Genomic DNA, 26,762 nt, shown 5'->3' on the forward strand with positions numbered 1-26,762 from the left:
AACTGGCACTTGCTTCTTATTGGCTTTTCCTTTTGCTTTAAAGTACTGCACAATTTGCTCAGTATACAATATCCAGTGATATCTTATGCAGTCAAATACAACTATCTTTCCCATGTAGCCAGCCATTTTTGCTTTCTTTAAATTTATGATTAACATCAATGTTTATGAACTTGTGAATTCCATCCATTTTCTTCCCTTTTTTAACTCAAATGTCTCACTGAGTTTTTGTTTTAAACAAACTCCATCTGCACGTTATTTAAACTTGAATATTTCGTTGCACCACAACAGGTGGGCAGTTGTCTCAGGTTTGTTTAAAACTTCCTCATTGCCACTGTTATGTTTTGTACCTCCAAAGCATAAAACTAATTGAAAGAAAAACATGGGGTGACCAGGAATGCTTTGTTTCTGAAATACTAAATACACAACAGCTGCATACAGTATGACCTAGGAACGTTCAGACAAGAAGTGATAAGTGGAAATGTCTAATATGGGCCAAAAGTCAGTGTGAAGCAGACCATGCTGTTGTGGTATAGATTCCCGGGCAGCTTACATATTATATCTTTTGGCTGAATAGTCTGACTTTTAAGTCTTTAAAAACTTGTTACTTCCACGCAAGTTTGTGTTGAACCAGGCTACTACTTTACCACAGCATAGTAGCAGCCTTATTTTGCTTTTCACCCCGCTTCCAACTATTTTCAACCACTATGGTTCATGTCCAGTGAACCTCAGCCCTTCACTTGGACTTTTCAATTAAAAACTTTAAAGGCGATCTTAATAAAACAAACTAAATATATTATAATTTTTGTGCTGGCAGTATGCAATTTGTACTTATTTCAATGTTTTCTAATAATGATTCAGTCGTGATTTAGGGATTTAGCAGAAACTTGGCATTCATCTTTTAAAGAAATCTGTAAATACTTTATGGTACAGCGACTACAACCCTCAAGGAATCATGACTACGCCCTACTGAAAGAATTATTACCAAATACAAGTACAAAGCAAATGTATGGATGTGATAGATATAAAACTGGCATCTTTTCATGATCTTATGGCAGATTGAATTCAATATGTGTGCAGGATAGTTTTTTTGCAGCAATACATAGAGGTACCAACTAGAGAAGGGGCAGTGTTGGATCTTCTGTTAGGGAATGAAATAGGTCAGGTGATGGAGGTATGTGTTGGGGAGCACTTCGGGTCCAGTGATCACAATGCCATTAGTTTCAATATAATTATGGAGAAGGATAGGACTGGACCCAGGGTTGAGATTTTTGATTGGAGAAAGGCTAACTTTGAGGCAATGCAAAAGGATTTAGGAGTGGAGAGGGACAATTTGTTTTATGGGAAGGATGAAATAGAGAAATGGCGGTCATCTAAAGGTGAAATTTTGAGGGAAATTTTGAATCTTTATGTTCTTGTTAGGTTGAAAGGAAAGGTTAAAGGTTTGAGAGAGCCATGGGTTTCAAGGGATATTGGAAACTTGGTTAGGAAAAAGAGAGATATCTACAATAAATATAGGCAGCACAGAGTAAATGAGGTGCTCGAGGAATATAAAGAATATAAGAAGAATCTTAAGAAAGAAATTAGTAAAGCTAAAAGAAGATTTGAGGTTGCTTTGGCAAGTAAGGGGGAAATAAATCCAAAGGGTTTCTACAGTTATATTAATAGCAAAAGGATAGAGAGGGATAAAATTGGTCCCTTCGAGAATCAGAGAGGACAGCTATGTGTGAAGCCAAAAGAGATGGGGGAGATTTTGAACAATTTATTTTCATCAGTATTCACTAAGGAGAAGGATATTGAAATATGTAAGGTATGGGAAACAAGTAGGGTAGTTATGGAAACTATGAGGATTAAAGAAGAGGAAGTACTAGAACTTTTAAAGAACATAAAAGTGGATAAGTCTCCGGGTCCTGACCAGGGGATTGGCATATTGTTCATGTAGTTTCATTGTTTAAAAAGGGTTCTAAGAGTAAACCTAGCAATTATCATCCTGTAAGTTTGACATCAGTGGTGGGTAAATTAATGGAAACTATTCTTAGAGATGGTATATATAACTATCTGGATAGACAGGGTCTGATTAGGAGCAGTCAACATGGATTTGTGCGTGGAAGGTCATGTTTGACAGATCTTATTGAATCATTTGAAGAGGTTACGAGGAAAGTTGATGAGGGTAAAGCAGTGGATGTTGTCTATATGGACTTCAGTAAGGCCTTTGACAAGGTTCTGCATGGAAGGTTAGTTAGGAAGGTTCAATCGTTAGGTAATAATATTGAAGTAGTGAAATGGATTCAACAGTGGCTGGATGGGAGATGCCAGAGAGTAGCGGTGGATAACTGTTTGTCAGGTTGGAGGCCGGTGACTAGTGGTGTGCCTCAGGGATCTGTACTGGGTCCAGTGTTGTTTGTCATATACATTAATGATCTGGTTGATGGAGTGGTAAATTGGATTAGTAAGTATGCAGATGATACTAAGGTAGGTAGTGTTGTGGATAATGAAGTAGGTTTTCAAAGCTTGCAGAGAGATTTAGGCCAGTTAGAAGAGTGGGTTGAAAGATGACAGATGGAGTTTAATGGTGATAAATGTGAGGTGCTACATTTTGGTAGGAATAATCCAAATAGGACATACATGGTAAATGGTAGGGCATTGAAGAATGCAGTAGAACAGAGTGATCTGGGAATAATGGTGCATAGTTCCCTGAAGGTAGAATCTCATGTGGATAGGATGGTGAAGAAAGCTTTTGGTATGTTGGCCTTTATAAATCAGACCATTTAATAAGTTTAATAAGAGTTTAATAAAGGAGTTGGGATGTAATGTTAAAATTGTACAAGGCATTGGTAAGGCCGAATTTGGAGTGTTGTGTACAGTTCTGGTCACTGAATTATAGGAAAGATGTCAACAAAATAGAGAAAGTACAGAGAAGATTTACTAGAATGTTACCTGGGTTTCAGTCCCTAAGTTACAGGGAAAGATTGAACAAGTTAGGTCTTTATTCTTTGGAATGTAGAAGGTTGAGAGGGGAGTTGATAGAGGTATTTAAAATTATGAGGGGGATAGATAGAATTGACGCGGATAGGCTTTTTCCATTGAGAATAGGGGAGATTGAAACAAGAGGACATGGGTTGAGAGTTAGGGGGCAAAAGTTTAGGGGTAACACGAGGGGGAACTTCTTTACTCAGAGAGTGGTAGCCATGTGGAACGAGCTTCCAGTAGAAGTGGTAGAGGCAGGTTCGGTATTGTCATTTAAAGCAAAATTGGATAGGTATATGGACAGGAAAGGAATGGAGGCTTATGGGCTGAGTGCGGGTCAGTGGGATTAGATGAGAGTAAGCGTTCAGCACTGACTAGAAGGGCCGAGATGGCCTGTTTCCGTGCTGTAATTGTTATACGGTTATAATATTCTATCAGTATGGCCAACCCATCTGTATTTTGATACCAGTGTTCTTTTGTAAAAGACTATTATACTTTTTTTCAATGTTCTTCAGATATTTAGCCAAAAGCTTTCAGTGACTGACTGATTGATTATAAAACAAGCCTAGAAATTTAATATTACTTGCAGGTGTGCATGCAGAAAGCAACAAGAGACTCTTAATGCATCTGTTAGTCCACATCATTTACATAATTGGGGAATCATGGTCCCAGTGCTAATCCTTCCAAAACTCCACTTTGATAATCAGAATTGTCTTTAAATCCTACTCTGTTTTCTGGTTCATAGAAAGTTTGCTATCCATCCTACTTCTCTGCTGACCTTCAGCACATATCTGCTATGTGGCATTAAATCAAAGATCATTTTGGAAAATCAAATTACATTATGCTCATATGTATCCTTTCTGCCACTTTTTGAAGAGTTTAATAAGGTTGGTCAAGAATAACCTCTTTTTGCAGTCTCTGGTGGATAATCTATTCTTTTTTATTGTCAGTTTCTAAATATTTTGTTTGAGTGCATCTTTGAGGATTCCACCACTTTCCCATCATTGATGTTCAACAAACTACATTATAATACCCAGAAAATATTCTATACAAGGTCTTACCTGAGCTAATCAATTATCTTCTGATTCTGTCTTAAAATGTCTTTAGAGTCATAGTCATTGAAAAATATAGCACAGAAATATATCCTACTGACAAGCATCTGTAAGTTTCCTTGATGAGAACCAAGACAACATAGTTTTAAAATATTTGTACAATTCTTCTGTAGCTACATAGACCTATTGTGTGTAATCTTAGTGGTCTCACCATCTTTTTTTTGCTTTTGTTATTTATGTATCCATAGAATATTATTTCTTTCTATATACTTGAATAATACAACTATGAAGTTTCTCTTTGTTTTTTGTCTTTTATGAGCATTTTATCTCTGAGGTTTTCAATGCCTTTTCGTCATCCTTGCCTTTGTTGTCAATACATTTTGCTTCTGTATCCTTCTTTGGCTTGAGTTTTGCCTATACTTCTTTCTTCATTATTGGTGTGTCATTCCTGGCAAATCTATTCTTGCTTTCTAATGGGATATATTTCTCTTGGACTCCATTAGTTATCCTTTTAAATGGTTCTCATTTCTATTTCTTGCTTGTCATTAATTTCCTAGTTTGTGTAACTCAAGTGCAGTCTCTTCTGCAGAAAGTCAGCTTAGTCTTTCTCTGCTTATATCTCTTGATTATATAGGAGTCAATTTTTCCTATAGGGTCAATGCTGGCTCACTGAACAATCCTTACTTAGTTACTTAAACCAATCATACCTACTAGGACATAGGCTATTGACAGCAGCTTGCCTGATTCCTCTCTCCTGGACCAGTCAGCAGGCAAAGATCCTTCCTCTCCCAGGGATGAGGTCTTCGAGCTTCTTTTGACATTTCTGTAGTTCTGAGTTTTTAATGGGACGGGGTTGCTAGCCCAACCATCCTTCTTTTGCAGTCAGGCTTGGGGCTGTCTATAGTGGAGTTACAGAAAAATCCTATTCGCATGCTATTTTTTCCCCTGTAACCGATTCTTCTCACAGTCTCATCAATCTTCCCCAGATCGACCTCTCATTTGCACATTGAAAACAATGTACATTAATCAATTAATATATAAACCCTCACTGTTGGCAATCTGGGAGGAAACAAGACCACATGGAAGAAACTCATACAGTCACAGGAGGAACAAGCAATCTCCATACGGGCAGCACCAGAGGTCAGGAATGAACTTGCTGAGAGGTTGGAGCTTTACTAAACGTACCCCATTTTGTCCTACTATGGCCTCTCTTTGCTGTTCTACACTATTTCATCTCTCACTTTCTAAGGCATATGGAATATTTCTATTTTTCTTTTCACAGTGCATCACCTCATATTCAAATGTATCAAAGTTCATTGACCGGCCTCGCCTTCAAGTTTTTGAACATCTTCTAGTCTTAAGCGACATTCTAGACTAGTGGTTACTATATTCTACAGTTCGGTATTATCCACAGATTTAATTTCAAGTTACACAACAGTTTATTGATTTAAATTACAAACAACATCCTTATGGAAAATTTTTCTACTTCCCTTCTACCTGAGTAATTGCCATTCTTATATTGTCTGTTTTTCCTGTGAATGTTACTTATATGATGCATGTCCACGTGATGCTCCCACAAGCTATTCTCGTGCATATGACAAGAAGCTCATCTTCCGACTTTTTTCATATGCCCAACTCAACTTTCAATTTTTATTCATTTGTTATCTATTCAGCTATTCGTCCTTCACCCCAGTTAACACAATTACTGTTAGAAACAAAGGACCTTTAAATAACCCCTAACATATGACATTAGTTCCATCAATCTTATCTATTCTTTTTATTGTTTTTCGAAGAACTTATCGGATTTGTTATGGGTTTCGAAGTTGTCTTAATTTTACTTTGTTTCTATGAATGGTTTTCTACTTGCGTAGTTTCAACGTCACACCACGTATAAATAGAAACATTAATTATGCCTACACGTAAAGAGTCGGTTTTATTCCATTCCCCTTTTTATATAATATTAGCTTTCACTAGTGCTGGTTTCAATATTCCTTCATCTCTGAAACTATATAAAGATAGGGTGCCAAGGTTATCAACAGTTTATCATCAGTCCATTCACTATTAGAAAAGCTGCAAGCGCTTCATGGAGCTTTCATTGATTCAGTGTTTCCAATATTGTCGGAGGCTGACAACTCTCAACTCATGGAGATTTACATATACTTTCACCTGCTCACGCACATCCATAGCTTTCGCAGAAACAAGCCTACGAACGACACAGTTATTCCCGACCCAACTTAATCTGTCACTACTCAGCCAACTATGATCCACGCCTCCAAGACTCAAAGCGTGAAGCTGTGACGTAAAATACACGGACGCAGAACACTCGACTCCGAGGCTGGACCGGTGCGTGTTCAGCTCTCCTCCTACCGACTCGCCTGATTGCTCCGTCTGCTGTCATTTACTTCACTCTGCCAACTCTGTTTGGCTGAAGGCAGTGCCAATCAAAAGCTTTGTGCTGAGTTTCCGCTTCCCTGTGAAGTTTTTGCTAGAGGTGCGTCATATAGTTACTGGGGTTAGAAAGGGAGTCTTTGCCGGCTGCTATAAGGGAGTTTACACAGAAAGCCCAGGTAGGGTGTTTGTTGTCTGAATGGGGAGCCTTGCGTGATGAACCGCTTCACGTTTTCAGTGAGGGCAATCGGACAATATGCATGGGCGGGTGGGGATGAACTTCAAAGTGTAAAACCGGTTTCCAGGCATGGCAGCAAAGACTAATGGCGCGCCGCACTTCATTGCAACCACTTCTGAACTTGTGACAGGCCATGGTAAAGCAGAAGAATAGTTGTCTGGTTAGGGGGAGAAGATTACTGTGCCTTATTAAAAGGAGGATCGCTCTGTTCGTGAAATACTTAACCCTACTCCAGAACCTTATTATTACTCAAACTTGCCTGTTCCCTCCTTTTACACTCACTTTACACTCATTAAGTGTTTCCAGGTCAGTTTGAGTACCGCAGTTAAGATGCAACATAAACTGAGCTGGTCTTATTATAACCACCTTGGGCTCATTCAGCTGACAGTTGAATTCCCTCCTCCCCCAGCACTGCATCCTGATGTGGCTTCTCTGATTTTGAAACAGTTGAATCAATAAAGCATTGCAGCAGTTGCTGCTGACACATCAGTTTTGTTCATCATTAATATTTTGAGATAATTGACTTGAGCCTGAAAATGCCCCAGGCAGTCACACTAATAGTGGCTAGTCAGCTTTCATGTGGATTGGAAGAAAGTATTTTTAACTTGATGCTTATAATGCCAGCTTGAATTAACTTGTGGCACACATGTTGTAAGTCAGAAGGTTAAGCTGATGCCCTACTTATAGCTTGCTACTCAGTCTTGAAGAAGTGCTGTATTAGTGGAGATATGATAGTTGATGCAGTATGTTAAATTCATCTTGTTCCAATTATATAGAACCTTGGTGAAATTGGAATGGAATGCTGTGTGCAGCTCTAGTGTCCTTGTGCTGGAGAATGGCAACAACATTCTACTAAGTTGATTCCTAGAGTGCAGGATGAGATCGTCCCCTAAAGAAGAATTGAAGCAGGTTGGGCCTGTATGTTTTTGGCTTGAGAAGAATGAGAGGCAATCACATTGAAACATACAAAATTCTTCCAGACTTTACAGCGAAATATGGGGATGATGCCTTGTTTGGGTGGGGTGTCTTGAACCTGGGATCACAGTCTCAGAATAAGTGGTCACCTATTCAGGACAGGTAAGAAATTTCTTCACCTAGAGTTTCTCCACTACATCTGTGAATCTTTGGAATTTACTAGTTTAGGGGCTTGCAGAAGCTCAGATACTGGAGATGCATTGATTTGTAGAGCTTAAGGGAATCAATGGATATCAGTAAATTGCAAGAAAGTGGTGCTGGGATAGAAGATCAGTCATGATATTACTGAATACTGGAGCAGACACGAGAGGGCTGAACAGCCTACTTCTGCTTTTAATGTTTTTTAACCATGGTTTTGTCTGTTCCAGAGATTTCAAGATTTCAAAAAGGGGGGCCTTTCCTCGTTGATGCTGGTGACTAATCGTTTTCTGCGAGGGGGGGATGTTGAGACTGTTTTTCACTTTATATGTCAGTGATATGGATGATGGAATTGATGGCTTTGTGTCAAAGTTTGCGGACAATGCCAAGTCTGGTGAAGAGGAAATGTTAAGGAAATGTAGAGTCTGCAGAAGGATTTAGACAGATTAGGAAAATGGCAGATGGAATACAGTGTACGGTCATGCACTTTGGTAGAAGGAATAAAGACATAGACTGTTTTCTAATTGGGGAGCAAATTCAGAAATCAGAGGTGCAAAGGGACTTGGGAGTCCTCATGCAGGATTCCTTAAAGGTTAACTTGCAGGTGAGTTGGTGGTCAGGAAGGTAAATGCAATGTTAGTGTTCATTTGGAGAGGACTAGAATATAAAGCCTCAGCATTACTTCCTTGCTTTTATAAGGCATTTGTCAGACTGCACATGTAGTATTGTGAGCAGTTTTGGGTCCCTTATCCAAGCAGGGATGTGCTGGCATTGGAGAAGGGCCAGAGGAGGTTCACGAGAATGATTCTGGGAATGAAGGGAATGAAATTGCATGAAGAGCATTTGACGATTCTGGGTCTATACTCATTGAAGTTTAGAAGAATAAGAGGGGAACTTGTTGAGACCTATTGAATATTGAAAGGCCTAAATAGAGTGGATGTAAAGATAATATTTCCTATAGTGGAGGACCCTAGGATCAGAGGGCACAGCTTCATGATACAAGAACGTCCCTTTAGAACAGAGATGAGTTGGAATTTCTTTAGCCAATAGATAATGAATCTGTGGAATTCATTGCCACAGATGGCTGTAGAGGCCAAGTCATTGAGTATGTTTAAAATGTATGTTGAATGGTTCTCGATTAGTAAGGGTGTCAGATGTTACAGGAAGAGGGTGGAGAATGGGATTGAAAGGGATAATAAATCAGTCATGATGGAATGGCAGAGCAGACTAGATGGGCTGAATAGCCTCCTTCTGCTCCTATGTCTTATGGGTTTGTATAGAAAATCCCATGGGGGTTGGTGCAAAAGAACAGGGAATTCTTGCCTGACATTCATGCTTGGCCAACGCCATTCATTTGACCTAGCTAAATTAGCTGTCATATTCTAATGGATCCATTGATTCTGAAATATTTTGGGGCACCCTAAGGATGAATGAAAGTTCTATGCAAATGCAAAATCTTTTGATTGTGAGTAAATGAATACTACTGAAAAGGATAGTTTGAAGTACTAATCCCATTACTTAAGATTGTTCAGGAAGCTTCGTGTGGTGTTCAGGTACTTCAACAACTCAGGAGTTTATTCTTGTGCAACCTCCTTGAGCAGCACTGGCTAGTGGTATTACATTTGTTTGGTTAGATAGACAGTGTATAATTAATTGGCACTGGCTAGCAGTGAGGTGATGTGTAATTTGCACAGATGGCAGTGAGAATTGGGATTGTGTGTACGGTCAAAGATAGTTGACCTCATGGAGAGAAAATAATGTGATCTGTCGCCAATATATCTCTCAATATGGGTACATTTTTCATTCTTGGTGAATTGTTAAAATAAGGCAATAGGGTTACTCAGAAGTTTATATTCAAGGCTCATCCTCTCATTAAAAGTGCTCTAAGTTAGATTACCTCAGTGCAGAGGGAAATTGCTTGACTTTTCCTTGTGATTTTATTTGCATTTATGTCACTATGACTTGGAATATTTGACCAATTTTTAAGCAGACAGGCTAGTTTATTTAAAGGGTTGTTTGCTGTACTGTGAGTACTTGGTGTGCCATTCTGTAACTTCGAAATAGTTTTTGAAATTATTTCTAGGGATAAAAAGCAAACAAAGATTGTACTTTCAGCACCTTTTATGTTCTCTGAATACTCCAGAAAGGCTTAACAGGCAATTAAATACTTGTGAAGTGTAATTGCACTACTTCAATATTGAAAGCTCCCACTCGCACAGGGGTTGTGAACCGTTTTATGCCGTGGACCAATACCATTAAGCAAGGGGGCCATGGACCCCAGGTAGGGACCTTCTGCGCTAACATCAATGTGGTAATGATCATTTTCATAATGATTATGCATCATGTATAAAGATAAAGGGTGCAGAGCTGACTGCAACAAATGCAGAGGAATAGTTGCTCAGTATTGTCAACATGGTATTTACAAGCACACAACTTAAAACTTGTTTTTGCTGAAAAGGTCTCGTCTGATAGCAAGTGTGGCTTGAGGGCTGGATATTCCACGTCCTTTACATTCTGACTGACGGGGAAAGAAAACATGAACACCAGGTACCTCTAGATTAACATTTATTGGTTGACCACAGAAGGCCTTTTAACATGGTGAGCAGGAATGGCATCTCCAAAATCCTGTTGAATGTTAGCTTGGAACAAGTGCTTACCTTGTTAAAGAAGTTGAAGGCAATCATCCAATGTGAGAATAAGCAATCATCTGAAACACAAGACTTTAAATGATAGAATCTTGATTTTAAAAAATATACTGTTGGAGGAACTCAGCAAGTCCGACTACATCTGCAGAGGGAAATGGATAGTCGCTGTTTTGGGTTGAAGCCCTACATCTGGACTGGATATCATCTGAGTTAAGCTGACACTAATGTGAAACAACGTTTGGATTCAGTGCCTGCCAACTTTGGCTTCTTCATTCTTCTTCTGAAGTTTTTTTTTTAAAACAATCATTTTGATGTGCTAATTGGTTTGAGGACAGATGGCAGCTTGTTCAATGCCACATGCCTTTCAGAGAAAAAGGCATGTTAGCCAGTTCACTATCTGGCATCGGCTCTTCATGGGTTATGCTGCATTCGCCTCTAAAGTCACTTGATGAATTACATATTGTGATGTTCAAGTTCTGTATTGCATGAACCAACTTTGGCATAGTAATTAATATCAAGAAAATAGTTAGAGTGTTAAAAGTACTACTCCTTTACCAGAAACCTACATCCGTTATGAAGGATGAGGCAATGTGGATCACTACTATTACTTAAATTTGTCTTACCAACTCATTTAGGTTTGATGGACAACAAGATGGGAAAATAGAAAAAGCTTATATCTGTCAACATTGGCAAGTTTAATTTGTATATGAGGAACAGGAAGCTACTAATGCTGAACACAGGCTTATCAGTGTTGTGTCCTTCCCCCTCCCTCTTTTTCTATTCCCCAGTCCGGCTTCCGTCTTACTGTTTCTCTTCTCACTTGCCCATCACTTCCCTCTGGTACCTCTCCTTGCCTTTTTCCCATGTGATCCAATGTCCTATCAGATTCCTCCTTCAACCTTTACTTCTTGCACTTATCACCTTTCAGCTTCTTGTTTCATCTCTTCTTCCCCCCCCCCCACCTATCCACTCACTCACCTTCCCTGTCGTCTGGATTCAACTATCACCTGCCAGCTTGCACTTCTTCCCCTCCCCAACTTCCTTTTTCTGGATTCTTCCCCCTTCCCTTCCAGTCATGCTGAAGGGCCTTGAGCTGAAACCCTGGCTGTTTATTCCACTACATAGATGCTGCCTGACCTGCTGAGTTCCTCCAGCGTTTTCTACAATGTTCCTCAGTATCTTTATTTGTGGCTATGAGAGCTCTGTCATGTATTCCAAGCAGAAGTGGTAATTGGATAGCTTGAACTTTTTCCTCCTTAGAAATATTCTTGGAGTCACTCAAAGCTAATGGTGAAATCCTTGGGAAGACTGGACTAAATTCTATAGACCATGCTAGATATAATCAGACTGGGATAATGAACTACATGCATTAAGATGATCTGCCAAAGCCTGTGCTCTGACCAACTGAAGAACAGCCCACGATGACGAGGAAGGCCAAAGCTCTAACAAAATGATTAAGGTCATTAAAAATTCAGCATTCCCTTGGAAAATTCGAAGGATCCTGCCCAGATCACTGTGAAGAACTACCAGAGGGGCCCAAACTATGACCCATAGGTGAGCGAGAAGTAGAGTATGCTCCAACCTCCTTGCAACAAATGGACCACTTGCCATTGTGGGAAAGCTTGTTGGTCTCACACTGTTATTGCTGAGAACCACCTGACTAGTGATAGTCGCATCTCCCTTCATCTATTTAATTGAATAGACTTCCATGTCAGTGGCAGTTGGGAATCTTCAAATACAGGATGTGAAGATAGACAGCAAGATATACTTCGATAGGCTGTGAATTGATAGATTAAAGGCTAAACTGAAACTGTAATGGGAGGCATGTAATGAAACTAGATCTATGATCTGAAATAAAAACAAGAATATAGAAAATTATAAAGATAGGAATTATAGCATCTTTCATGACTTGAAGCATCTGAAGATATTTTAGACCATTTGATATAGGAGCAGAATTGGGCCATTTGACCTATTGAATCTGCTCCACCATTTGATCATGGGTGATTTGTTTTCCTTCTCAACCCCATTCTCCTGCTTTCTTCCATAATCTTTGATGCATTTACTAATCAAGAACCTATCAAATTCCACTTTTAATATACCCAGTGACTTGCCTGCCGCAGACATCTGTGGCGTTGAATTCCAAAGATTCACCATCTTCTGGCTAACAAAATTCCTCCTTATCACTGCTAAAGGATGTCCTTGTATTCTGAGGCTATGCCCTATGGTCCTAGACTGCAACTGTTGATTTAAGTGCTTTTGTACCGTTGATGAGAACATTAGAGTGGACTGTATGCCCCCTTAGGCCTGCTGTGCCATTCATTAATATTGTCTAAATATTGTCATAAATTTGTCTACCTCAGCGTGAATTTCCCTGCACTATTCTCATATCCCTTAATGTCTAGAAATCTGTTGATCTGTTTTGAATGAACACAATGATAAAGCTTGCACAGTCCTCGTTGGATAGAGAATTCCTAATAATTCCCCACCTCTGAGTAAAGAAATTTTTCTGTGTTTGTCTTAAATGACAGACTCCTTATTTTCAGACTGAGATCTCTGGTTTTGCACTTTTCAGCCAGGAGAAATATAATTGGGGAGATGCAGCCACCAAGTTGTGATCAGTAGTGAATTAAAAGAAATGTTTGAAAGCTTGTTTGAGGGATAAACCATGCAGCTGACACAGACGTAAGGGTTGAATAGACTCCTGCTCTGTTTCATTCATTGATCAGCATGGTAAAGACATTAGTAGAAGACTCATAGGCTGATGGTCCTTGGTTTATCGTTTCACCTAAAACTTTATCTCTAGACAGGGGATAGTTATTATGACAAAGCTGTGACATCAAAGGAGATTAAAATGGCTACTGAATAAAGAATTTATCCATAGTTATAAGATTATCAAAAATGAAAATTGTGCAGAAACTGTAATACTTACATTCAAAAGGAACCAGTTAGTCTAACAGCCTTTTGGGTGAACTGGAGTCCCAGTCTCTATCCTGCAGTTGTAGCTATGGGAATTATAAATTTGGTGTGGTTGAATTTCTAGTCAATGTTGACCCCCTCCCTGCCCCGCCCAGGATATTGATGGTTGAGGACTTGACAATGTTAGTGCTGTCCTTCATCAGAGATAGGAGATTAGGCTCTCTCTTTTGGAATTTGTCATTGCCTGGCACGTGTCCCTTATCAGCTCGTGTGCTGCTTCACTTGCTGTAGGATTGTGAATAGAATTGAACATTATAAGAGAACAACCCCACTTCTGCTCATGAATTTGGAATTAAGGTCATTAATGAATCAGTTGATGATGGTTGGGTCATGGAATCTGACGAACTCCAATGATGCCCTGTGGTTGACCTCTAACAGTCACAACCATCTTCCTTTGTGCAAGTTGTGACTCTAGTGAAAGGCAAGTTTTCTGTTTGCATATTGACTTCAACTTTACCAAGCTGCCTTGATGATAAATGTAGTCAAATGCTACTTTAGTATCAAGGACAATCACTGTGACTATTTAATGAGGCCTTTGGTAAGGTCTGGGCCCATATATTTTTAGTGACTCCCAAACTATGCATTGGTGAGCAGGTTATTGGTCCATGCATGATAGCAATGCTTGTGATACTGTTTATCAATTTGCTGATGATTGAGAATAGACATATTGTTAGAATAGCTTTTGCAGAGGACATGTGGTCAGTTTGAAGGAGTGAACCTGAGTTTCTGGTTACCCACTACTTTAATTCTTCATCCCACGCCCATGCAAATGTCTTTGGCCTTCTATACTGTTACGCAGTAGCTCAACACAAGATTGAGGAGCTATGCCCCATCTACTCTATGGGCATGTTGCAGCCTTCTGGACTGTATCGAATTTGGATAACATGCTCGTTGATACAGTGTGCATCAGAACTGGCCATTTATAACCTCATTTTGGCTATATTTTTCTTTCTCTTTTTGTATAGTTTGGCCTAATAGGTGTGTCTTAGCCTTTTTATTAGCAATACATTGCACAGTGAGTGGCGGGATGGAGCTGCATCTCTACCAAAGGGGGTGTAAGGAGCTCCTTCCCTCTGCTAGCCTGTAGGTCACCTTTGGGCAAGGTGTAGACCTGCTTAGCCTCCCCACCCGATCAGAGTTATGTGAAGCCATGGGAGCAGGTGATGGATGGTTGTATGAGCAGCTGGTGCACATCACAAGTTCTGGTTCTGTGACCACTGACACCAGGCAGACAATCTCTGACGAGTATCGATAAAGACAATCTCTGTAAAGACACTGCCCAGCAAAAGGCAAAGGCAAAACACTTCTGTAGAAACATTTGTAAAGACCATGATTGCCTACATTATATGACACAGCACATAATGAATGAACATTGCACAAAGTAAAATGTGCTTGATCAGCTACTCTTAATTGCTCTCTTCATCTTTTTGGTCTTGCCAAAAGCAAAAATATCAGAGATTTTCCCTTTGTTCTACCCCACCTACTCTGAAAACTAGTTATCTTTTCTCCTTTTCTCAGTTCTGACGAAGGGTCCTGAAACTGAAACGTTAACTCTTTCTCGTTGTGGATTTGCTCCCTGACTTGTGTTTCTAGTGATTCTGCTTTTATTTTGATCTCATCTGTTGGTTGTGTGATCACTTAGCTCTGAATATTGTAGCCTTGAGGGATACTGGTACAGGGACTGAAGTGTCACTTAAAGTGATGTTACATCAGCATTTCAAAAAGAGAGTGAAAGAATACTGGGATATGGAATGAGCAATTCACAGTAGTGCTGGGATTGCACTTTTTGGGGCTTTGTGCTCTGTATCAGTATTAGTGAAGTATGGGTAGCAGAACACATTCCCAATGTTTCTGATCTGTTAAGTTAAAGTGTTAATCTGTTAGTTAAAGTTAAAGTCTGTCCCGAGCCTTATAGGCTCATCAGGCCAGTGCTTATGCCGGTTTCCGTGGCGTGAAGCGACTGAGAGTACAAAACAACCCCCCCCCCTCCCCCCGGATAGGACCCCGGTTTATTGCGAGGTTAACCCCCAGCATTTTGCTGGTACCCATTTTCAGCTGGATGGACCAGAGCAGTGTTGCTGAAGGACACAACATGCTGCCTTGGCTGGTGCTCGAACTCACGACCTTCACTAGTCCAACGCCTTAACCACTTGGCCACATGCCAGACTGTATTGCAGTAGGCACTCATTAAGTACTCAAGATGGGGAGTGGTCAATGGGGACAGAAGAACAGACCAGATAGATCTGCTGACGGGAGGGGATTGACTTGAATGTACACACTTCAGTCTTTCAAAGAGTGCTAGTTTTGTCTGAGTTATTTTGCATTGTAGGTTTATCCCATTGCTGCTTGTGGATGTCTGAGAGGAAGTTTAAGCTGAATTAAAATCAGCTTTGTCATTGGGATATCAGTGAGTAAATGTTTTCACATCTGTGCCTTGCTGGATTTTTATTTTGTAAAATTGTAGCTGTGTAAGATTCAGTTTTAGAACCTCTCCTGTTTTTACATATTAGTTAACAATATTTGTATAATGTCATGCTTGGAGATGTTAAAATTTTCTACTTAATAGTTAAATATTCTCATCTATAATTCAGCTGTCCAGATTGATAACCATTTCTTGTCTATAGAGGGTTGAGATGCAATAATATCAGTCAAGGGATATATAAACCACTAAATTGCCGAACACATCCAATTAAATGATCTGCCACATCAATGAAGCTCCCTTCAACTGAAGTTGAATTCAAAATCCAAATGTCAACTTCCCTGCCAGGCTTGTTTGGAACATGGCCTGGGTTGGAGCTCCAGCTTAAGGCAGCTGAGTTAGATCTAAAAGTCTGCAGTTTGAAATTGACCCTGAATATTTCTTTGGTCTGTAGGATCAGTAGTCGCAGAAAATGGACGACTTCAACTTGCACTACAGGTTCCTAAATTGGAGGAGAAGAATAAGGGAAATAAGAGAAGTACGCGCAGTTCGCCATCAAGAGAGGTACAAGCGCATTCTTGTTGATGGAGACATATTGAGGTAATGTTTCTGTGCTACAGCTTCAGTGTTCCGCTTAACTCTGTGTGTGTGTGTGTGTGTGTGTGTCTGTCTGTGTGTCTCTCTCTCTCTCTCTGTCTGTGGTAATGCTTCCATAATCTATGCTAGAAAATTTGACCCAGTATGCATTCTAGGCATTTGAAATGTTGCTGTAAACTCTGTGGCTTTTATTAGAATGGGGTAAATATGCTGGCTTTTTTTCCTTGAAACTGGATTTAATCCAAATTCTTTACATTTCTTCATCCCTTCTTGCAACCACTGCTTTCTGTTGTGTTCTGCCAGAGATGGCCCTACTGGGGTACCCAGTGTATTGGCAAGCTGTTTTGCTGTGCAGTACTAAAAAGAGTTTCTACAGATGAAAAATTAACAAGAATCACAGAAGGGTAATAAAAGATGGATTATCACTAAAGTCGCATGTAAATTGCCTTGAGATCCAATGAAATGGAGGGTTGAAAGTGACTCAGAAAATGGTTCAGAGAAGAGCTTTGCTTGATGGGCTACTTCGACCAGTGCTGAGGAAAGAGCACGTTGGTCAAGCTTCACTTGATATGAACTGGGACCAGTACTCTGACAAAATGAATGACTAAGGCTGCAAATAGGAGTGGGTGGGGTGAATGGATTGATCTGGGAATATACTGATTTCAGATGGGAATAAGTTTAGAATGTTAGAGAATGATGCAGTTTAGTGAAATGCGAAATTACACCCAGGTTGTGAAATGAATTGCTAGTGTGTATCATGGTAAAGGTTTCATTGTAAGTAAGGTCAAACTGGGCTAAAAAGATAAATCAGAATTAACACGATATGAATTAGCACATGTAAAAATGGATGGGTTCAATATCCTCGGGTAGTTGCAAGGTGACCAAGGTTGGGTATCTGAAAGTAACATTTTGAAAAAATTGGCAGAATGGATTAGGAGGAGTGGGGGTAGCTTTGATAACAAAGGTTGACAGTAATGAGAAAGCTTCCTGACTTGATAGCTTGGGAAGTAGAAACCATTTGGGTGAAAAGAAATAACAAGGGTCAGAAAACACTAGTGGGAGTAATTGATAGGTTAGCTATTAGTACTTGTACTATGGGCAGGGTAATAATCAGGAAATAAAGGTCACGACCAGACTATATAACAGTTTCTTCCCCCAAGCTATCAGACTCCTCAATATCCAAAGCCTGGACTGACACCTTGCCTTACTGTCCTGTTTATTATTTATTGTAATGCCTGCACTGTTTTTGTGCACTTTATGCAGTCCAGTGTAGGTCTGTAGTCTAGTGTAGCTTTCTCTTTTTTTTTAATTACGTAGTTCAGTCAAGTTTTTTGTACTGTGTCATGTAACACCATGGTCCTGAAAAACGTCTCATTTTTACTATGCACTGTACCAGCACTTTTGGTCGAAATGACAATAAAAGTTGACTTGACTTTTTCAAAAAAAAAGGTAATTCAATAATTAGTGATTTTAACCTTCACATGAACTAGGGAAATTAAATTGATAAAGGTGGTCTTGAGGATGAATTCATGGAATGCATTTTAAATGGTTTTCGCCAGTCATTCCTTGGAATAACTGAGGATAGGCTAGTTTAGATCTGGTCCTGTCAATGGGACAAAATTAATTAGTAATTTTGTATTAAAGGAATGCCAATTTCAGAGTTATAATTTGGAAAAAGTTTTAAGTCTTAAAGGCATACAGTACTGTGCAAAAGTCTTACATGCCCTAGATTTTTAATAAGTTTTGTTTTTGTCTTCTGTATTATTGTCAGTAGAATTGAACAAATTTTAGATTTCCAAACATTCATTTAACAAAAAATTAAATATTACAGAGAATTTTTGTATTTCATTAAAGGAAGTAACATATTAAATAATCACTTTTCAAATAAAAACTTGATAACTTTGTTGGTATATAGACCAGTGCATGATTAAACAAAGATAACAAATAGAATTCTAATGATCAATGATATGATGAGTTGAATGAACTTAACTGAACAGGACTTCCGGTAAGATGGCGATTGTTTAGTCGCTTCAAATTTTTGCTCCGTTATATTTCTTACCTTCGCACTATGTGTCTCCCTTTTTAAACCTTAGTTCGTTATTCTATCTGTTTGTTCTTATCTGCCTGCGAATATGTCTATCTTACAATGGCTACAAAAAATTCTAAATCCGGGAAAAAAGAAACTCCCAACTTTGTCTGCCAAGATTCTCTCTATCCTGGAACAGAATCGACAAGACATTTTAACTGATATCAAGACTGAATTTAGAGCCTCTATCAGTCAGCTGGAGTCAAAATTGGATCAGATTAAAGCCAGAGTGGATGATCAAGCCGAACATTTATCTCGCATCGACCTAACCTCTGAAGATTTAAAACACCGTGTTCAGCATTTGGAAACTCTCTGTTCCAACTTAACGGAGCAAAACAGCAAACTTATTTCCAAAATGGCGGATCTCGAAAATCAGAGAAGGCACTGCAGTCTGCGAATTCTCAGTTTGCCAGAGGCCACTGAAACGGGTTCCCCCCGTTGAATTTTTCTCTCCTTTTCTCTGTGAGATTTTCAGGAAAGAATTTCTCCCGACTCCACCTGAGCTAGAAAGAGCTCACAGAATTTATGTCCCTCGAGCTGTTTTGGGTTCTAGAGCACAACCAGTTATCCTGTGTTTCCATTGTTATCAGGTGAAAAATCGTTTGATTATGGAGGCACGCCGAAGAGGCACGCTGACTTTCCGAAATAATACCATTCATATGGTGGAAGACTATGCTTCTCAAGTTCTGAAGATGCGTGCCGAGTTCAAAGGCGTTATGAAAGAGCTCTTTAATCGTGGATTCAAACCTTCCCTTCGCAATCCTGCCGATCTTCGAATTACGCTTACTACTGGAGAATATAAGTGATTTAAGTCAGTTAGAGAGGCTGATATGTTTGTTGGAAATCTTCCAGCCATCTTGACTTCTTTGGATCCAGTTTGACTTCCTAAAATGGCTGATGAGTATTTCTTGAATTAAAGTCTTTTTTGCGAACTCAGACTCTATTTGAATAATTTAGTCCTTAACTTCTGAAAACCTGAGGGTTTTAGTTGGTCTCTCCTTGGACTTGGTGTGATTTTCTTCAATAGATGATTTTTCTGTGGACTTAGATTTCATTTGTGTAATTTAGTTTACTTTTGAATAACTAACTATAGAGAACTACAAATGGTTTTAATTTATTTGGGAGGCTTAGAGTTTTTTATTGAAGGTCTCTCTGTCAATTTACTGTATAAGACCTGCCTTTTTTTTAAAACGGCTGATATGTACTCTCTTTAAATATAGAATTTCCCCCTTTTTTTTCCAATTTTTCATAGTTTCTCGTGGGTAGATTAGTTCTTGATTACTATTTTGTATTAAGTTTTATATTCTTTCTGATGAAGTTGTTCTTATTTGTAATTTTGATTTGTAGTGCATAAATTAGTATCTGCTATATTATTTACACGGAGCTTATGTTAATGCTATGGTTTTTGGGGTGTCCTATTTTTTGTAGAGCTAGCTGCTTTTTTGGGTAGCCATCTAGTTTTGGGTTGTGAGGGTGGGGTGGATTCTCCAGTACCAACACTATCTATTGTTTTTTTTGTTTTTCCTTGTTATCCAGGACATGTCTATGTCCTGATTTTATTGATTTATGTTTATATTTTTGCTTCCAAACTGTTTTTGCAATGTTTGATCTTATATATGCCTACTGCCTTTTACGTTTTAACAATTGATAATGGTTAGTCCATTGAAATTTGTGAGCTGGAAACATGTTTCCTTAGATTTCATCTGATTCTAAAGCAAAACTTAATGAGCCTATATCATTAGAAGTATCTTTTGCAATCTCTGCACTGTCGTCAGGCAAATCTCCTGGTCCTGATGGGTTCCCCATAGAATTTTATAAATCATTCTCTTCACTTCTTTCACCTCAGTTACTCTCAGTACTATCTGACTCGTTTAACTATGGTAAATTGCCACCCTCATTTAATGAGGTATGTATTATTTTATTTAAAAAGGGCAAAATCCAACAGAGTGCTCCTCTTACAGGCCGATTTCTTTGCTTAATGTTGATGTTAAAATTTTGGCCAAAGTTTTGGCTCATAGATTAGAAACTGTTATACCCTCTATTATTTCTGATGATCAAACTGGTTTTATTAAAAATCATCTTCCCTTTTTTAACATACGGCGTTTATTTAATATTTTATACTCACCTTCAACTGGGACTCCTGAATGCGTTATCTCTCTCGATGCGGAGAAAGCGTTTGATCGTATAGAGTGGAACTACCTCTTTGCGGTTTTAGAAAAATTTGACCTCGGTCAAAGTTTTATCTCTTGGATTAAATTACTATATCTATGTCCTACCGCCTCTGTTTTGACTAATTCTCAGCAATCCCAGTTATTTAACCTTAAACATGGCATCTGTCAAGGATGTCCCTTAAGTCCCTTTCTTTTTGATTTGGCTGTAGAGCCTCTGGCGATTTCGAAGTTGTCCTGAATTGACGGGGATCTGGTGGGGGGGTGTTGAGCATAAAGTTTCTCTTTATGCTGATGATCTATTACTTTTTCTTTCAAATCCGTCCACATCCTTACCTCCAATGTTTTCACTTCTTGATCAATTTAGCCAGTTCTCTGGCTATAAACTTAATTTACATAAGAGTGAACTTTTTCCAATTAATAAAGAAGCACAAGTATTAGTATTTTGTGACCTCCCCTTTAAAGTAGTTGATAATCAATTTACCTATCTTGGTATTACAGATACAAGGAATTTTAAGGATCTTTTTCGTGAAGATTTTGCTGATCTTTTGTACTCTACAAAACAGAGTTTGTCACAATGGTCACCTTTATCTATGTCCTTGATAGGTCGTGTTAATGTTATTAAAATGTACGTTCTCCCTAAATTTTTATACTTATTTCAATCTATTCCAATTTTTATTTCTAAAACCTTTTTTGATTCCTTAGACTATTATTTTGTCCTATCTGTGGAAGGGTAAGCGTTCCAGAATTAACAAAACTTCAAAAGTCTAAAAAAGAGGGCGGCATGGCCTTACCTAATTTCCGTCTATACTACTGGGCAGCTAACATTCGTTGTCTTATCTTCTGGTCTTTTTTCCATAGCCAGTCTGACCGCCCTAAATGGGTAGCAATGGAGCTGAATTCCACTAAGGATCTATCTATCTCTGTACTTCTTGGATCTGCACTCCCTAGTAGTTTACCTAGACTAATTGTTAATCTTCTTGTTAGACATACTCTGTGAATATGGGCCCAGTTTAGGAAATTTTATGGTTTCTATGGTTTTTCCCTTTCTAGTCCTATTTTACATAATCATCTTTTTCTACCTTCTATGTATGATTCAACATTTTATGATTGGTATAGAAAGGGCATTAGGTATTTTGAAGATCTTTTCATTGATAATCGCTTCGCATCTTTTCAACAGTTCTCTGCTAAGTTTAATCTACCTAATGCCCATTTCTTTAGATATCTCCAAGTTAGACACTTCATTAATCCTTTATTACCCAACTTCCCTGAGATGCCCTAGAAAAATGCTATGGACTTGTTTCTTTCTGTTAATCCATTGTGTAAAGGTTTAATATCTTTTATTCGTGATAAATTAGTATCCTTACGATGTGCCCCTTTGGATAAAATCAGAATGGCTTGGGAGCATGACTTAAGTATCCCTTTATCTGATGAGGTTTGGGACTCGATTCTCAAGTCGGTTAACTCAACTTCTCTTTGTACTCGCCACTGTCTTTTACAGTTTAAGATTGTTCATAGGGCTCATATGTCCAAATCTAAAATATCTTGAGTTTATCCTAATATTAGTCCTCTTTGTGATAAATGCAAAAGTGGCGAGGCTTCTCTCATTCATATGTACTGGACCTGTCGTAGTCTAGAGAAATTTTGGAGGGATGTTTTCTTAACTTTATCCTGTATTCTGAATCGCCAGTTAGAACCTAACCCTTTAATTGTTCTTTTTGGTTTCTTGGCTGAGACAGATGTATGTTTGAGTTTGACTAAACATCAAATATTATTTTTTGCTTCTCTCCTGGCTAGACGTCTAATTCTTCTTAGATGGAGAGATGTTGCCCCACCTACGCTCGCTCAATGGTTTAACGATATTATGTCCTGTTTAGATCTTGAAAAAATTCATTACTCAATTCTTAATTCGGACATAAAGTTTCATAAGGTCTGGGGACCTTTTATTGAGTATTTTCATAACTTTCCTTTTGACTAAGTTACTTTTTCAGTCCCTTGCTTTCAGCTTTTTTTTTGGTAGGCATTATTTTCTGTTTTCAAGTGTATTTACAGTTTTGGGGGTTTGAATGTTCTGATTTATATTTCCTACATTTTGCTCTGGTTGGTCTGGAGTTTTTTTCTTGCGGCACTATCTTTACACGACTTCAATTTGGGTGCTTTTTCAATTATTGTATTCTGTATTATATTACCATTGTATGTTTATCTTGCACTGTATTAATTTCCTATTTCGTTCTTGGGAGTTTTTTTGTAGTGTTGTAGAAAATGCATTAAAAAATCAATTTAAAAAAACTGAACAGAAATGGGTGTCAAAGGAATCAAATTGGGCAAAAGGCTACCAAACTAAAAGGTGAGGGTGTGGCAGATGTGACAGTTTAACCTTCAAATCATCAATTCTTACACCTGGGCAAGAGTGAGCACAGCAACAAGACACAAGGTGGTCATCCAGCATCAGCAAGGTCTCTCCCAAGCAGACAGGAGTTTCAAGATGTGCTGTTCAAGCTTTTCTAAAGAAACACAAGAGAAACGGGCAAGGTTGAGGACTAGAAACACAATGGTCAGCCTCAGAAACTGAGTGAGGTAGATGAGAGATGCATCAAACTGATGTCCCTTCTAAACTGGAAGAAGCCATTCCTCTGAAGTGGAAACAAAGCCAAGAGTTTCACCCCAGTCCTTGTGTTTTTGTGGGTAGGTGATGAACAATGGCAGCAAGTGCTTTGAACCAATGCTTCAATATGAAATTTTAGGCTCAAACAGGAGGCAGTTTGTCTGCAGAAGAGCTGAAGAACACTACATGGATGAGTGTCTGCAGCCAACAGTGAAACACAGCGGAGGTTCCCTGCAGGTTTGGGGTTGCATTTCTGCATATGGAGTTGGTGATCTGGTCTAAATTTATCGGATCCTCAATGCTGAGAAGCATAAGCAGATTCTCATCTATCACACAATACCATCAGGGAGGCATTTGATCGGTCCCAACTTCATTCTGCAGCAGGACAATGATCCCAAACACGGCCAAGGTCATAAAGAACTATCTTCAGAGAAAAGGAGAACATGCAGTTCTACAACAGATGGTATGGCCTCCACAGAGCCCTGATCTCAACATCATCTCGGCTTTGGGGGAATACCTGGAGAGACAGAAGCCAGCAAGACAGCCAAAGCCTGCAGAAGAACTGTGGCAAGTTTGCCAAGATGCTTGGAACAAACTACGAGCTGATCTTTTTTTATAAATTGCATGACAGAATTGATGCATTTTTAAAGGCAAAGGGCGGTCACACCAAATATTGATTTGATTTAGTTTTTAACCGTGTACTATAGAGGAGCAAATTTTTTGATATTTGGAAACTTTTCATTATTTTTGAAAGCAATCACTTTACAGAATCTTTTTTACATGTACCTAAGACTTTTGCTCAGTACTGTAGGTAGTAAGGTTTATGTAACAAGGATAGATTGGGAACTTTTAAATCAAAAGCATGACGTAAACGATGCATTTCACTGTATGATAAAGCTAATCTTGATGGTAAAATGGCAGAGGGAGACATTTAAAGAAATATTTCATAATTCTCAGTGAATATACAGTGGATTCCAGTTAATTGGGCCATTGGTTAATCGGGCAGCTGTTTATATGGGAGAACTCCTGAAGGAAAAAAATGAAATTAAGGAATTAGCTGGGATTTCCTTTATTTAGGACAGTATGCCGCTTAATTGGGCAGGAGGCTGTTGCTCAACCCTTTCTAATGCGTGTCAGTCCTGTGAACTTATGTGGCCATTAGACAATACACTGTGATTAGAGTGAATAGTTTTTAAATATCATCAGTTGTGTGTGTGTTCAAAAAGCAGTGATTTTTGATAGTTGGTGAGAAATAAGCAATAAGACCATTTAGAACTGTTTGGGCATTTGGGCTTGGAGATGCCAGAAATGGCCAGGAGTGAAAATGAAACAATTTCACTTCTTCAAGGACTTATGAAAAATTTGAAGATATCTTGAATGCACAATGAAAATGAAGATTTGGAAGATGCGATCATCTAAAACATTGTATGAAGGCAGTCTGTTATCTGCACTAGGTGTCTGCTGATTTTGTTCATTTACAGTGAATCAAAATAACACAGCAGATTAATTCCTCCCTCAGCTATTAGGAATTAATATACAGTGTTATAGTACTGTAGAGGTATTGCTAGTGCTCTAATTTGTTCTGTATTTCATTTAAATAATAAATTGTTACTCAAATAGTAGTTTGAGGTGTTTTTTTTATGCCTTTTAAATATTTCCATGAACTTGTGGCTAATTGGGGCAGCTGCTTACTTGGGCCAAAGATATACTGGTTCTGATGTGTCCCAATTAACTGGAATCCACTGTATACTCCATTGGGAAGTTGGTACTCTGTCAGAAAGACGAGATGTCTAGGTAGCTAAAGATAAGGATTATAAAGTATGAATTGAAAGATAAGGTGAGCCTGAGGCTGAGAGGAATTTTAAAACCCAGCAAAAGGTGACTCAAAAGATTGATAAGGGTAACAAAAATTGAATGAGGAATTCAGCAAGAAATGTAAACATAGATTGTAAGAGCTTCTGCAAGTAAATACATTGATAAACTACAAAAATTAATGTTTGTTCCTTTGGAGATTGAGATTACAATAATAATGGGAAAGAGATGGGGGAAGCAAATCATTATATAATTTGTCTGAGATAATGTTCTTTCATGAAAGGCATACATAGGGTGAAGTTGATTTTTAAAAGGTGACATGTAAAAGATTGCAGTGCAAGGTAAAATTGTTTGAGGGTAATATATTAACATATGCCTGTGTAATAAGGGTGGCAAGGTAGTGTAGTGGTTAGCACAGTGTTTCACATTACAGGTGACTCGGGTTCAATTCCCACTGCTGCCTGTAAGGAATTTGTATGTTCTCCCTGTGACCACATGGTGCTTCAGGTGCTTCAGTTTCCTCCCACAGTCAAAAGACACACTGATTGGTCGGTTAATTGGTCATTGTAAATTGCTTTGTGATTAGGCTAGGGTTGAATCGATTGTTGGCCAGTATAGCTGGAAAGGCCTACTCCACACTGTATCTCAATAAAATAAAAAAAAATCATCACACCTTTTGATACCCAAAACAGATCTAACATACAGTACATTTTTTCCTGTTTGGACTGCACCACGTAGTTCTAGGAATCTGCCTTAAATTCATTCCATGAATTTGTTTCCTTTTTTAATAGAAAGACAACAAAGCAAGTTTAGAATGTGTCACTGTCACGGTGGTAAGCTGTATTTAGCAGGGTTTGTTAGGGCCTGTTATCTGTATAGATGATTTGGATGTAGGGACCAAGCATAATTATATCCAAGATTGCTGCTACAAAGGTGAGTAGGAAAGTGAATTGCGAGGAGAAAACAGAATATGTTGAGGTTTATAGAATTAGTAAATTTAAGACACATGGAACACTGAACAATACTGCACAGTACAGGCCCCTTGGCTCAAGATTTTGTGCTGACCTTTTAACCTACTCCAAAATCAATCCAACTCTTTTCTCCCACATTCCCTCCATTTTTCTTAATCCATGTGACTAAGAGTCTGTTAAATGTCCCTAATGTATTTGCCTCTACCACCACCCCTGGCAGTTTATTTAAAGCACACCATTCTGTGTGTTTTAAATAAATAAAAACCTGCTGCTGACATTCCCCTCTGAACTTTCCTCCAATTATCTGAAATTTTGCCCTCATAATAGCCATCCCCACTCTGGGGGGTGGTGGGGGGAGCACTGGTTTCCCACTCTATCAGTGCCTGTTATCACCTTTTACATCTTGCACGTCACCTCTGCTCCTACACTCCAAAGAGAAAAGCTGCAGCTCGCTTAACCTATCCTCATAAGTCACGCTCTCTAATCCAGGTAGTATCCTGATAAATCTCTTCTGCACCCTCTCTAAAGCTTCCACATCCTTCCTATAATGAGGCGACCATAAGTGAACACAATACTCCGTGTGGTCTAACCAGAGTTTTATGGAGCTGCAACATTACCTTGTGGCTCTTGAACGCAGTCCCCTGACTAATAAAGGCTAACACACTATATGCCTTCTTAACCACCCTATCAACTTGAGGGATCTATGGATCCTAACCAATAGACCTCAG

The 26,762-nt window shown here is 38.8% G+C and overlaps 1 protein-coding gene across 4 annotated transcripts in view; it reads left to right on the forward strand.

Moving 5' to 3' along the window:
- The first annotated feature begins 6,496 nt into the window (after positions 1–6,496).
- spryd3 (SPRY domain containing 3) overlaps positions 6,497–26,762 on the forward strand; it is a 216,994-nt gene continuing 196,728 nt past the window's right edge. Inside the window, exons 1-3 of one of the 4 annotated variants that reach the window (XM_059956068.1) lie at positions 6,544–6,583; positions 15,706–15,783; positions 16,250–16,395. In XM_059956068.1, coding sequence (XP_059812051.1) covers positions 16,268–16,395 — 128 coding nt within the window. In that variant the 5' untranslated portion in view covers positions 6,544–6,583; positions 15,706–15,783; positions 16,250–16,267. Of the gene's footprint in view, positions 6,584–7,589; positions 7,720–15,705; positions 15,784–16,249; positions 16,396–26,762 lie in introns of those variants that run through there. The other 3 variants (XM_059956065.1, XM_059956066.1, XM_059956067.1) reach the window with 3 other exon arrangements.

Source organism: Hypanus sabinus, chromosome X1 (assembly GCF_030144855.1).
Source record: "Hypanus sabinus isolate sHypSab1 chromosome X1, sHypSab1.hap1, whole genome shotgun sequence".
Classification (NCBI taxonomy): Eukaryota; Metazoa; Chordata; class Chondrichthyes; order Myliobatiformes; family Dasyatidae; genus Hypanus; species Hypanus sabinus.